Source organism: Periophthalmus magnuspinnatus, chromosome 13 (genome assembly GCF_009829125.3).
Source record: "Periophthalmus magnuspinnatus isolate fPerMag1 chromosome 13, fPerMag1.2.pri, whole genome shotgun sequence".
Lineage (NCBI taxonomy): Eukaryota > Metazoa > Chordata > Actinopteri > Gobiiformes > Gobiidae > Periophthalmus > Periophthalmus magnuspinnatus.
Genome location: NC_047138.1, coordinates 6600775 through 6612796, shown reverse-complemented (window position 1 = coordinate 6612796; position 12022 = coordinate 6600775). Strand labels below are relative to the sequence as shown.

The 12022-nt window shown below is 37.8% G+C and overlaps 2 protein-coding genes across 2 annotated transcripts; both read right to left on the bottom strand.

The window, feature by feature from the left end:
* Positions 1–847: 847 nt before the first annotated feature.
* p4ha3 (prolyl 4-hydroxylase, alpha polypeptide III) lies at positions 848–8063 on the bottom strand. Its single transcript, XM_033977572.2, has 13 exons — positions 7717–8063; positions 7064–7218; positions 6709–6932; positions 5368–5511; positions 5246–5297; positions 4982–5139; positions 4306–4482; positions 3483–3547; positions 3248–3407; positions 3092–3154; positions 2778–2846; positions 1819–1915; positions 848–1298 (listed from the first exon to the last, which is right to left on the bottom strand). The coding sequence occupies exons 1-13, from the start codon at positions 7899–7901 to the stop codon at positions 1228–1230; spliced, it is 1620 nt and encodes a 539-aa protein (XP_033833463.1). The 5' UTR covers positions 7902–8063; the 3' UTR covers positions 848–1227.
* A 1357-nt stretch (positions 8064–9420) lies between these two features.
* Positions 9421–10344, bottom strand: or95a1 (odorant receptor, family 95, subfamily A, member 1). The gene has a single exon (XM_033977389.1). It carries the CDS (start codon positions 10342–10344, stop codon positions 9421–9423), a length of 924 nt encoding a protein of 307 aa, XP_033833280.1.
* Between the last annotated feature and the right edge of the window lie 1678 nt (positions 10345–12022).

Sequence of the window (12022 nt, the reverse complement as noted above, 5' to 3'; positions counted from 1 at the left end):
TATTTTTTATACAATTACATTTAGTCAGAAAAAAATCTGTTAACCATTTTTGGTCTGTACATTGTTTGAGCTTAAAATTCCCTAGTAGACCATAGACTAGGCATCTAGGCCTAGAACAATAAGGGCAAAATACATTCAATAATATCGGCTCGAATACTTGTATAATACAGCAGTAAACTAAACGTCTATGCCTACGCGTTTTTCTTTTTTTTACCACAAGAGGGAGCCAGTGGTGAGCCATGGGCTGTTATTTTAATAGATCAATGTGTGGTACACATTTGAAGAGCACCTGACAGTCTAGACAATTAGGTAAATAAGTCCTTAAAATGTGTTTTTTTGTTTTGTTGAGCGTTTAGTTTTTCATGTCACTAAATAGCCATGGGTCACTAAAAAGATTACAATAGGTAAGGCCTTAGGGGAAAATGTGTGCAGGAAAAATATTTAGTTTCTGTATACCCCTCAGGCCTTCATAATGGATTAACTATATGTTAAAGCAGGTGTTTTTAAAACATGAAATACAGTTTCCATTTCATTTTTATTTTATTCCATTCTTTGAGATAGGAACATTTTCTCCTGGTTGCTACTTATTGACCTCAACTTGTCTTTGCTCAGAGTTGCACCATGTGTTGAATATTGTTTTCTCTGTTCACTCATTTTTAAAACAAATTGCCCATGGTTGGATTAATAAATCATTTTGTTTATTAAAATGATTAAAATATAACAAATAGTCGAATAAGGACCACTGACCAACATTTGAAAAAAAAAAACAAAAAAAAACTTGAAACAATTTATTTTTAGTCACCACTTTTTTTTTGCAAAGCAAAAACACAATTCAGTTCTTCAGCTTTCTTCAACTAAATTTATATTTTGTGACAGAGTGCTTCCTCTGCAGTACTTATGTCCACTTTTTCTACCAACTTCTGCAAAAAGCAAAGTCTTTCACAGTGAGCCCAAATCAGCACAGTATGAGGAGCAGAGGCCTCTCTCTCCGGCATGAATTTGAGAGAATGTGGCCTCTGGGGATTGATTTTCAACTCAGGCTGAAAACGGAGCTCAGTTTTCCTTCATCCATGTCCACTGCGGTCTGCCTGCTCTGGGCTCTTTGGGCTTGAGGCGGATTCACTTATGTGGCCTGCCCCTTTCCACAGCCCGCACGCCCCCTCTCTCTTCTTTCCGAGTGGTTCATGATTGTAAAGACTCCAAACAGCAGCCAGTTCTCCTCTTCTTTCATTCATCAGGATTCAGGGTGCAGCGATGGGTAAATTCTTGACCATATTCATGAATCCACTTGTTTGCCACTAAAAAACAAAAACAATATTTTAGTGAAATGTGTGACTTTTGCCAATTGAAAACATGTCTTTCACAGCTGTTCCGTAATGACTAATGCTTCTGTTGATTTAACTGACAAACCACACATGTCCTTGGGGAGTGTGCGGAGCAAACTGATATATGCGCCAAGCAGGAGCTGAGATTAAGTTTCCAAAATGAGCAATTGGTGTCTGAAATCCCCTAATAAAATACAGATGTTAAATAAGCCCCCATATAAAAAAGACTAAAAGCAACAAGTTATATCCAAGTGTCTTATTGGTAGATAGGTAAATATATTGTATAAGATGATTTTGTAAATACTTAATGCTCATTGTTGACTGAAATGTGTCGTCATATTGTACATATTGTATTGAAGTTAAGTGAGCATGTACGGGTCAGAGAGTGGACATTGTGAATTGTTCTTATTGTTGATTGGATGTAGTTGTACTGTATAATCTATTCAGGGACTATTTTTCTATAACCTGGTGCAGAAATTATCTGTTACCTTACCCCATTTGTCTCCTACAAGCACTGGACAGCCTGCATGAAGCGTGTCTACATCTCCTTCACCATTTCTGTGCAGATTCCACCAGAAGATGGCCGCTTTCTGTGACACATCAGTCTTTTATTACAGTTTATTATCTCCAGAGATAAATCTCCTTTTCAGTCTGATACTCATTCAGTTTGGAACAGCTGCACAAAAGCAATATTGTAAAGAGAAATATATGGAAGATAATTTGTTTAATCAGATTTTTTATTTTAAATGCAGCTGAATTTCTCACTTTGAATTGTTTTTATTCTGAATTTCAGTTGATGAATTTTATACGTGTGTTTAAATATTTTCAAGTCCTCAAATTCAATAGTCAAAAAGTGTAAAATCCACAGTGAAAAAATTGACAGCAAAGATCCAAGATGCCAAGGCTTAAGCAATCGATTGCGACTGAGAAGGACCGAGGCAAGCTGTTTCCTACTGACCTGTGTCGTCTGTGGGCGAGGCTTATAGTTAGGGAATCAAAGAGATGAGGTTTTAATCAGAATCAGAAGACTCAGATTGGTTCCTCACAGCATATCCTGGTTGTTGCTAAATTATACCGACTTGGATCAATTGCTTAGGCCTTGGGATCATGGACCTTTGCTGCAAAAATTTTCACTGCAAATTTTCCAGTTTAAATTTTAACTGCTGAATATGATGGTTTGAAAATATATACGTGCTGAATATTTAGGTGAAAAGTTGACATTTTTATTTTGAATTTGGTTTTCAAAATGATGAGAAATAGGGACTGTTGCCAGATTAACAGTTTAACAAAATATGATATCTTTTGAATGGACAAAAGTCCCCAAAAGACCATGAATAAGTAAAACAGCTTATGAGAAACTGTGGTAAATTAATGCAAAGTAAAAAAGTAAAAAAGTAGTAAAGTAAAAGTAATTGGTATCTCAAACATTATTGAAGTAGACAGATTGTTTACCTCTACTACCGGGAGACTGAAGTTGGCATAGATGAATGCAGTGGACCCACCTGCGTCGACAGAGCTGAGCTGTGGAAAAATACATTCCTTAAACTGTGTCTTCTGCTGGTGTGGTGTACGCTCAAGTTGCTACATGCACTGTTTGCTTTTGACTACCAAGAAATAGTTTTCCTCATAAAATGTGCCCAAATATTATAATCCTCTGTGGTTGTAAAATTGTGTATGGGTTTGTAAATGATAAGTCTAAGAACACTACTAAAATGTAATCTTTATTTTCTTTGGGTTCACATGTAAAGGCAAATGGATTTACTTACATATATCATGAATGTAGCCACTCGATTGCCAGTGTTCAGCTTGTACACAGGACTGGTTGGAGCCTTTAAGGGGTAGAAATAAAAATATATATATATATTATTATTTTATTTTTTATAATGAACAGTAAGAATGAACAAAATCACTGAAATAATTACTGTAGCATGGTCAAAGTGGGGTTCATAGTGTCCGCCAATCCCATAGTTTACAACTTGAAGGTATTCGCCAAAAGGATGGTTCACATTTAGACCAGTTACCATTGAAATCCGGTGGTCCAGTTTCCCAATCACAGCATGGGAAGAGTCTTTAAGCCAAGCACTGCAGACAAGAATGAATACATGAGTGTGTACTATTGAAACACATCTAAAAACATGTTAATATTCATACTTGTACCTTTTACTGATGCGATAATCTGCTGTAGCTTGTTTTTCTCCACTTGCTATGACAGATCTTTTTAACTAGAAACCAAATTTGTGTAAAATATTCATCAAAAGTATGTTTATATAAAAAAAAAAGCATCATTTTTTCAGCAGCCCACATCCAACAGGACACTAAAGCCCCGAGATGTCTTTGATTAAATCTGTTCCTGTGATTTACTGTGAGAGAGTGATGCAGCCTATTGCAAATCTCAAACACATTTTCTGAGATGTTGCACACAGAACAGCTAGATTCAATACAAGGGCATTTCAGAAAGATTTCAACTTTAAAGGCATTATGAGAATTACCATGACATGAGAACGCTAAATAACACGTCTTTGATCTTTTGACCGCTAATTTCGTGGTTAGATATTGTGGCTAACTCACATTCAATACTGAGCTCTGCATCTGTTTTGAATCTGCCCACACACTGACATAATGATGAAATAAGTACAGAACTTTCCATCTGAGCAAGGGATGGAAAACCTGACAAAACAAAGCCAAAATCTGACAGAAGCTATATTGTCCCAGCCACCAAATACTCTACAAATAAACTGTGGCAGCTAGACACATGCAACTGAGAACCCTGTTGACATACATGACAGGTTTCAAGAAGGTGATTAAAAAGGACTGATTTCAAACTAGCAGTACACAATATGGAAAAACAATATGGAATTTGATGTTAACTTATCATTACTTACAGTGCTTACTCACTTTACTCACAAGTGTTTTCTTATCATTATCATCTTTTTGATTAAAAATATAGCCTACAAAAGTCTGTAAGACATTTGGCACATACTCCTGGTTGGGCAAGCCTCTTGACGTCCTCTGCCTCAGTGTGGGTGATGAAGTCATGATACAGAACCACAAAAGGCTGCAGACTCAGTATTTCCCGTTTGGCTGGATGCACAATCAGGCCTGGACTTCCACTGGTAAAGTAGTCGCAGAAGAGTCTTGGGTTTTGAAAATGTGTGGGCTGTAAAAAGAGATCAACATCTGCAGTTTATTATACATCCTTCATAGATATATTACACTTCAAACGCAGAGTGAAGTCTTTTTCCTGTGTATCTGCTGTAACAATTGGAAGCATAAACTTTTAAATAAAATATTTAAAAACACTGCATGGCTTTCTAGAGGCGGCACGTCACCTGCATGATTCTATGAAAACAGAAAGCTAAAACCATACTTTGGAATGTTCTCCATGGAGATGGATAAGTTTTATCCCATACTGTGGAATATTACCACCGAAAGAACATGTCCATGAAGACAAGCAGGTCGGGATCTCCTCCAGGCCAAGAAAGTGTCAGGCTTGTGGAGATCCTAAGTACAGTAAGGATGCATGTTTTTTGTACGTTTCTTAAAACAATACAATACACCTCAGCTTGTTTGTTTAAAGGGAACCCCAACTGCATGCCTGTTCATTCATATTACATAGTTTATGAAATACAAAGACTTGGGAAACACTTGGGAATTACATGCGAGCCGTGGTTTTGGCAGAGTCTCTCATAAACCTCTCTTGTTCTCAAATATTTTGAAGCCGGTCTCCTCAGCTCATTGGCTTTAATATGAGGTTTCACCACCAACATCTTCTCATATTTCTCAACATTCTGCAAAACACGCTCATTCACTGGATCTGAAATGGTAAAACATACAAGGAAAAACTTAATACACATGTTACAACAGTCATAAAAAGTATAGAGAGACATTAATTTGGGCTTGGTAGAGGAACTGGCAATTACCATGATGCAGTAACTCTTGGGATAGGCTCAAAGCACACGTAACATTCCCTGTCTGAAATAAGGACATTTTGAATGGTCAGTCACATGCTGTTTGCAAAATTTATACTATTTTTTCTTCTCACTTTGAAATGAGAGAAAGCTAGGTGGTCCAATGCATCTTCCAAAGTGCCCTGGTTCTCTGGGCTCCACTTGTGTCCTCTGAAGAGACGCACTGACTGCTCCAGCCATGGCACTGAATGGTAGTAATCCTCCTGATCATATGCCACCTGTCACAAAGTTTAGGAACATCTCTATTAAACTAGATAGTTAGTGATTTATACAGCAGATTAAATTTAACTGAAATCTACATAAAAATAGAAAAAATATTGTCACTGCAATCACAACTGGTTATAACCTCTACAAATAAAACAAAAATTAATAAAAGCATTTAACATCAAAGGTGACAGAAACCAACCATCAGCAGCAATATAAAAGTGTTGATGCAGTTGCAACATATTCAAGGGTATAACTGAATAGGGTCATGCAACTAATTTGTTACACATTTTAGCTGGTTCAAAGCCCAGATTGTCAAGAGAACTCCTATTTGATTCTGAGTCATGAGGAGGCAAGATTACAATGAAATAAACAAATAAAAGAACCTCATAGGAAAACATATTCATATAAACACCCTGTAAAATTGCCCTCACAAAGTATCTTAAAGTTTCTAATTCTTGGTGCAAATCAGTGCAACCTCTGTCACAAAATCTTCTGCAAAGATAACGATTTTTCCATTCAGCATCCAGACCCCTCACATGCCCTTAGAAATTCCCACTGTGCAAATGTGCAAAGATTACAGAGCAACTATTTTTCACAGGAATTGGAAAGTAGATTCTCCCTCCAGTTTATTTTCCAGAGAGGATTCCTACCACACAAAATGAAAAAATAGAGGGATAAAGGGTACCATTTTCTAATAATATTTATATTTTTAATGAATTAGTCAGTGTTCAAGCTTTATTAAAGCTATTTAAAGTGTTGTTATTAAGTGTTACCCTATACCTGTCATAATAACAAATTTTAACAAAACAAAAAATAAATATAGACGATAAACAACAATAGAGAAATTAATTTATGCCACTGACACAATAACCCAAGAGCAGATTTAAACCACAAAAACTTTAACAATATTCTTAGAAGATCATGAGCTGCATTAAATAAATACATAGAACAATGAAACGCTTAAGTAGTTAGTTTGCATGTGTAAAGAGTCACAGAAGTTTTAATTCAACCTTTTATGGTTTAAATCTTACAGCCTATAGCCAAAAAATGACCACAAATTAGTGCAAAGAAAATGTACACACTATAAATATTGAACCAAAAAAATATTGTTCCAGGTTTCATATACTGAACGATGAAGTCAATATAATAATTGTTGAGACAGGTCTAGTGTTAACGGATAAATAAATCAAACTTTCTGTCTAACTCACCTTACCAACCAGAAAGCAGTCATCACCGGACAGACGGACAGACACAAGCGGCCTATAAATCTCGCTGGTTCCTTTGCTGGTCGTAGTGAGGAAATGCCCCCTAACCAGGCCCGACACCTGCAGAGAGTACACATCCTGGAGCCTCAGGAGTCCCCTTACAGCCCCCTGGAGGTCCTCAAGTTTAGGCAGAGCTGACTCTTCCTCCTCGTAACTAGATCTGAGGGCTGGAAACAAAGGGCCAAAAGGTGAACCATGGGGGTGAGAGCAGAGGGGGGGAGAGGGTGTTGACAGCAGATTGCCTAAAGGGATACTTATCACCCCCATATGTTTAAGGGTGAGAGAGGAGTCAGCTAACCTTGTGAGTTTTCCAGAGCTTCATCACTGTACACCACATTGGCCCATTCTGAATACAGTCGTTTGATGAGAGTGAAAGCCAACAGAGGGTTTGCTAGAGCAGTTGCCTGGCCTTTGTACACATCAGAGTGGAGATGGGAAACTTTGGCATAAAAACTGTGAGAAGATAATTTGCATAATGATCTAAAATATATTGAAAAACAAGAAACTTGCATATTTTAACTTGCAACTGGATGGATAGCGAAAATTATTTCTAGTTACTATTCATGTAACTCCATGGTGGTGACCACAGTTTGCCTGGAATATTTCATAGTATGGCATTAAAGTCGCCTTTCACCACTGAGATAAGCAGGTGATTACTATTAAACCTATACTATAGTCAGTTTTTTAGCCAACAAAGAGACTGAATTTCCAGTCTAGTTGTGTAAATCAAAGTGAGATGAACACACTGGAAACTATGACATGGTTCTGACTGTGCTGTACACATGACTGTGCTCTACACACATGATGTGATCACACACAGATGTTTTAACCCTATGGCTGACCTATTTTATTGATGATGTGTGTTTGTGTTTTACAAATATATAGTCTATAGTCTTATTGTTCTTCTTCTTATTATGGACAAATTACAATACAGGCTGAAAACCTACTCACCGCCTGATGTCCTGCAGCCTGTCTGACTCCTGCTCGATGTAACTTTTGAGAGAGTCGATCAGTTTCCGCTCTGCACTGATGGCGTGTTTCACGTTCACAAGAGACGTATAGATTTCAGCCCAGCAAAGAGGCAGTGAAGTCCAAGTGAAGAAGAGGAGCAGAGCGTAGCACAGACGAAGGTCCATCACAGACACAGCCCGGTGAGTATCTGCTCTGGCTCCGGGGCTGGAGCTTCAGTGAGCGGGTCACGGTGAGTCAAAGCTCTGTCCCATACAGCCTATCACATCCCGCACGTGCGGGGCTGACAGAGGAGCCACATATTCAGTCTGTTCAGTCTCTCTCTGTCTCAGCTGCGCCAACTACACAACATTTAGACTAATGAAACGTAGATCATGATGAGATAATTATGTTTGATAAAGAAATAGAAAACCACTTCATAAATGTAGGCCAACACAAAAGTTTACTTTATAACACTCCCCCCTAGTGGACTGTTTGTGTTTTTTTTAGTTGTGGCTTCGCTTCTGAGATTTGTCAGTGATAGTTTACGTTTGACTGACTAGCAGGCAAACAATAATTCATAAAGTGTTGAAGCATACATTTGAGAGTCATTTGTCTTGTCAGTCTGTCTTTATAGTCCCGATTACAATATGGGACACATTCAGGTGCACTTAAATCCTGTAGTAGTTATACTTAACCAATATAGGCTACTCTGTAGACATCGAATGAAGGTCAGCCAGAATTCTAATATATATTGAGTCATTTTTATTAATGTAGCTTGGCACACATTTATACAGAGGTTAGTAGCCTATTTGACAGAATAATCAATTGTGGTGACTTTGTATTTGTATCGCCAATGGCCATTGTTATACAGTATAGGAAAATATATGCTTAATGTCACATTATTAGGTCTCAGTGTATGACCAGAAGGAAAAAAAGCTACAATAACAAACGAATATTTCAAATGGCAACGTCATCTACAACAAAATATCATTTTACAATTTTTTTCTTGTAATCTACACATGCAACAAAAACTCTTGTTTCAGTGAACACCTAATTATATTCAGGGCTGGCCCTAGCCTTTAGGGGGCTCAAAACTGAATTTGCCCTTGGAGGCTTTCGTCACTTCAGTGCCACATATTCATATTTGGTGACATTAAGATCATCACAACCACTTATATAAAGACTGCAAATGCTAGAGGCTCACAACATCAATAACCACAAGCATAACAGCATAAAAACATGTAAGAAAGGGGGGTCTGCCAAAGAAATTTTAAAATTCTGGACAACTTTTTCTTGGTTTCTGATTTTAATGTGTCTGCCGGGGAAAATAGTGTGTCCAAAGTGCTCTGGAGGTCTATAGAGGTCTCTCAAGGAACTATTGGATGACACTATACAGTATAGGCTTTACATCAGTACTTTTATATACATAACCCATTCAAACCACCATTCCTCCACTTTTTGTGGCATATCATCAGTATTTTTCAAGCCCTGATTATATTATATATGCTTGACAATATTTAGAAACTTACGTTTCACACATACATTTTAAGTTGAATTCACATTAAGTTTTATACAATATTAAAATGTATAAAAGTATTGCAGATGTATGAAAGCTCACTGTATGTGTCTTACAGTCCATTACAAACAGAGCATATTCTTCACCAATGTCCCATGTTATAATATGCTTTCTTATGGTATGCTTTCTTATAGGCTGACTTTTTGTGAGCAGTACAGGAGTGACTTTCCAATGCAGGCCCGGAGGCTCTGGTCCCTGAATCCGTAGATGAGTGGGCTGAGAAAGCGCGGGATGAGGATAAATGTAAAGTAATTGAAAAAGGCCATATCCTCTGGCTGCCATCCGTGAACCACCACCAGTGTCTCTGTTATAGGGTGAGTGAAAGCCAAGACACACAGGACAAGCTGAAACCCATGTAATAACACTGTGTACATTGCTTTGTTTACTGATGCCCTATCCTGCCTTAACTTTTTCGTCTCCAATAGGATGCGCACATAAGTAAACAGGATAATGACTGCTACCACTGCAAAGAAAAGTATACTTATCACTGCTTTAAATAGCATTTGAATAGGACTACTATTCAGCTTAATAGTTTTGCATAAAACTGGGGTAGAAAAAGGATCCACATTTGGGTCTTGCTTGCCTATGGAGAAGTCAATAAATGGAAATAGGCAACTGACAATCCACAAAGACAAAATGATAACCCAAATCCGGTCAGAACGCCAAGCTAATGGCCGCTGCAGTGGATAGACTATGGCAATATATCTTTCTAGTGACATAGCAGCAAGAATCAAGGGGGTATTTTGGAAAGTAGCAGTTGATACAAATAGCAGAGGGATACAATAGCAAATAGGGAACTTAATTTGACACACAAAAAGAACAAATAGCACAACAGAGGATATGACTTGAAAGGCATCATTGACCAGCATATAGGCAAAAAGCAGGTACCGAGAAGTCTCCAAGAACTGTCGATGGGAGGCAAATGTGTGCAGCATGACAATGATACAACCAAGAAACATACATGTCAGAGGGATTACAATAGACACCTTTATAATGACAGGAAGTGCGTGGTGAGCTGTGCTGTTGGGTTGAAGATCACTTAAATTAAACATTTTTTATAGCAGTTCAGCAACAATAAAGCTTTCAATGTGTTTGACATGACATAAATCAGACAACTGCAACAAATACTAAAACATAATACACTTTTTCAATTAAGTTTCTATTATGTGTTTTCCCTAGGATTCATCTGGTCCTCTCTACATTAGGAGTATGTTCACAGTTGCACCCCATCAAAGCTGTGACTAAACTGGGACTAAATCCAGAACAAAAAATGACCAAGTCTACACCAGGACTAATCTGGGTTCATACCAGGAACAAAGCACTCCAAGACTCCAGGATCTCACATGAATGTAGTTTTCACAATAGTCTTAGGCGTCCATTTATATGGATATTTGCAGAGCTTAAACCACCAGTGAATAATCAGTTTGCAATCACCCCCCTCAGTAACAGGTTTCATTGGGATTCATTAGGGGTGGGGTTGGCAAGTTATTGCAACTAATACTTAAGGGTGCACTATGTAACTTTTCTGCTGGGGGACATACCGCCTGTTTGTCTCTATAAAGATGTTATTGTTTTGATTACAATGCTCCATGGTGTGGCAGTAAACATATTTATCTCCGGAGACAAACAGGCGATGGAAAGAAGACCCTGCTCATAGAATGTTATGTTTTTTAAAGGAACCATCGAGCAACACCTGTATTAAAAAATAGTGAAATAAATAGGTGTATTGTCACATTGTGGAACAGTCCTGCCTGGCAAAGTAATAAGATCTTCACAGAGATAAGCAGGTTACAGACACCCCCACCAGAAATGTTCCATAGTGCAACTTTAACAAGAAAGAAAATTCATAACACAACTTTGCCATCATAAAAAGTGAAAATGTCAGTGAGTTAATGCTGTCTGATAACAATGGGTTACAAAAAAAACATTTTTGAAAGTTGTTTATGTTTTTTCAACTGAATTAGGACCATTTAGCACCGCTGAATCCAAAAATGATATCCATTTTTCTCAGTCAAGTCAGGTTTTTATGCTAATTTGATTTTGAAAAATCCGATCTTCTGACTAAATTGATTACAATTTTGTGACATTATCAGTTGATTTTCTTTAATATTTCTCATCCAAAAATGTTTTAGGAGATAAAAAATAGTTTTCTAACAGAATGTATTAATTAAATGTTAAGTTATGTTAATTGATAAAGGTAAGTACATGTAAATTGGAACGTTACATTATTATTGTGCAAAATTCAGGACATGAACTTCTGTTTCTATGAACCCCTTGAATGCTCAGCAGCAGGGATGTCTCTCTTCAGAGTCCAACAGTAATCAGCCATCATGACTGCATCCCAGCGTCCCTGATACCTGGTCTCCATCTCTCTTATGTCCTGATGGAATCTCTCCACCTGCTCATCACTCAGTGATCCCAGATTCTCAGGAAACCTGAACATTTAGCTCCTTTTGGGAAAAAGGATGTGGAGCATCATCATTAAAACCACACTGGAGGAATATTTGTCACTGATGTCAGGAACTTCTACAAAGACAGGTACTGGAATTTCATCACAGTGAGCTACAGGACGACGTGCTGATTCACGGTCAGGATACTTGAGGCTGCTTCGGTTCTTTCTGTTGATCCCAGTCACATCGATAGCCCAGAAGTAGCTATTGATGTCGGCTCCCTCCAAACCATGGGAATTCCAAACTTCAGACAACTCTTCTTGCCTTTAGTCCACTGACG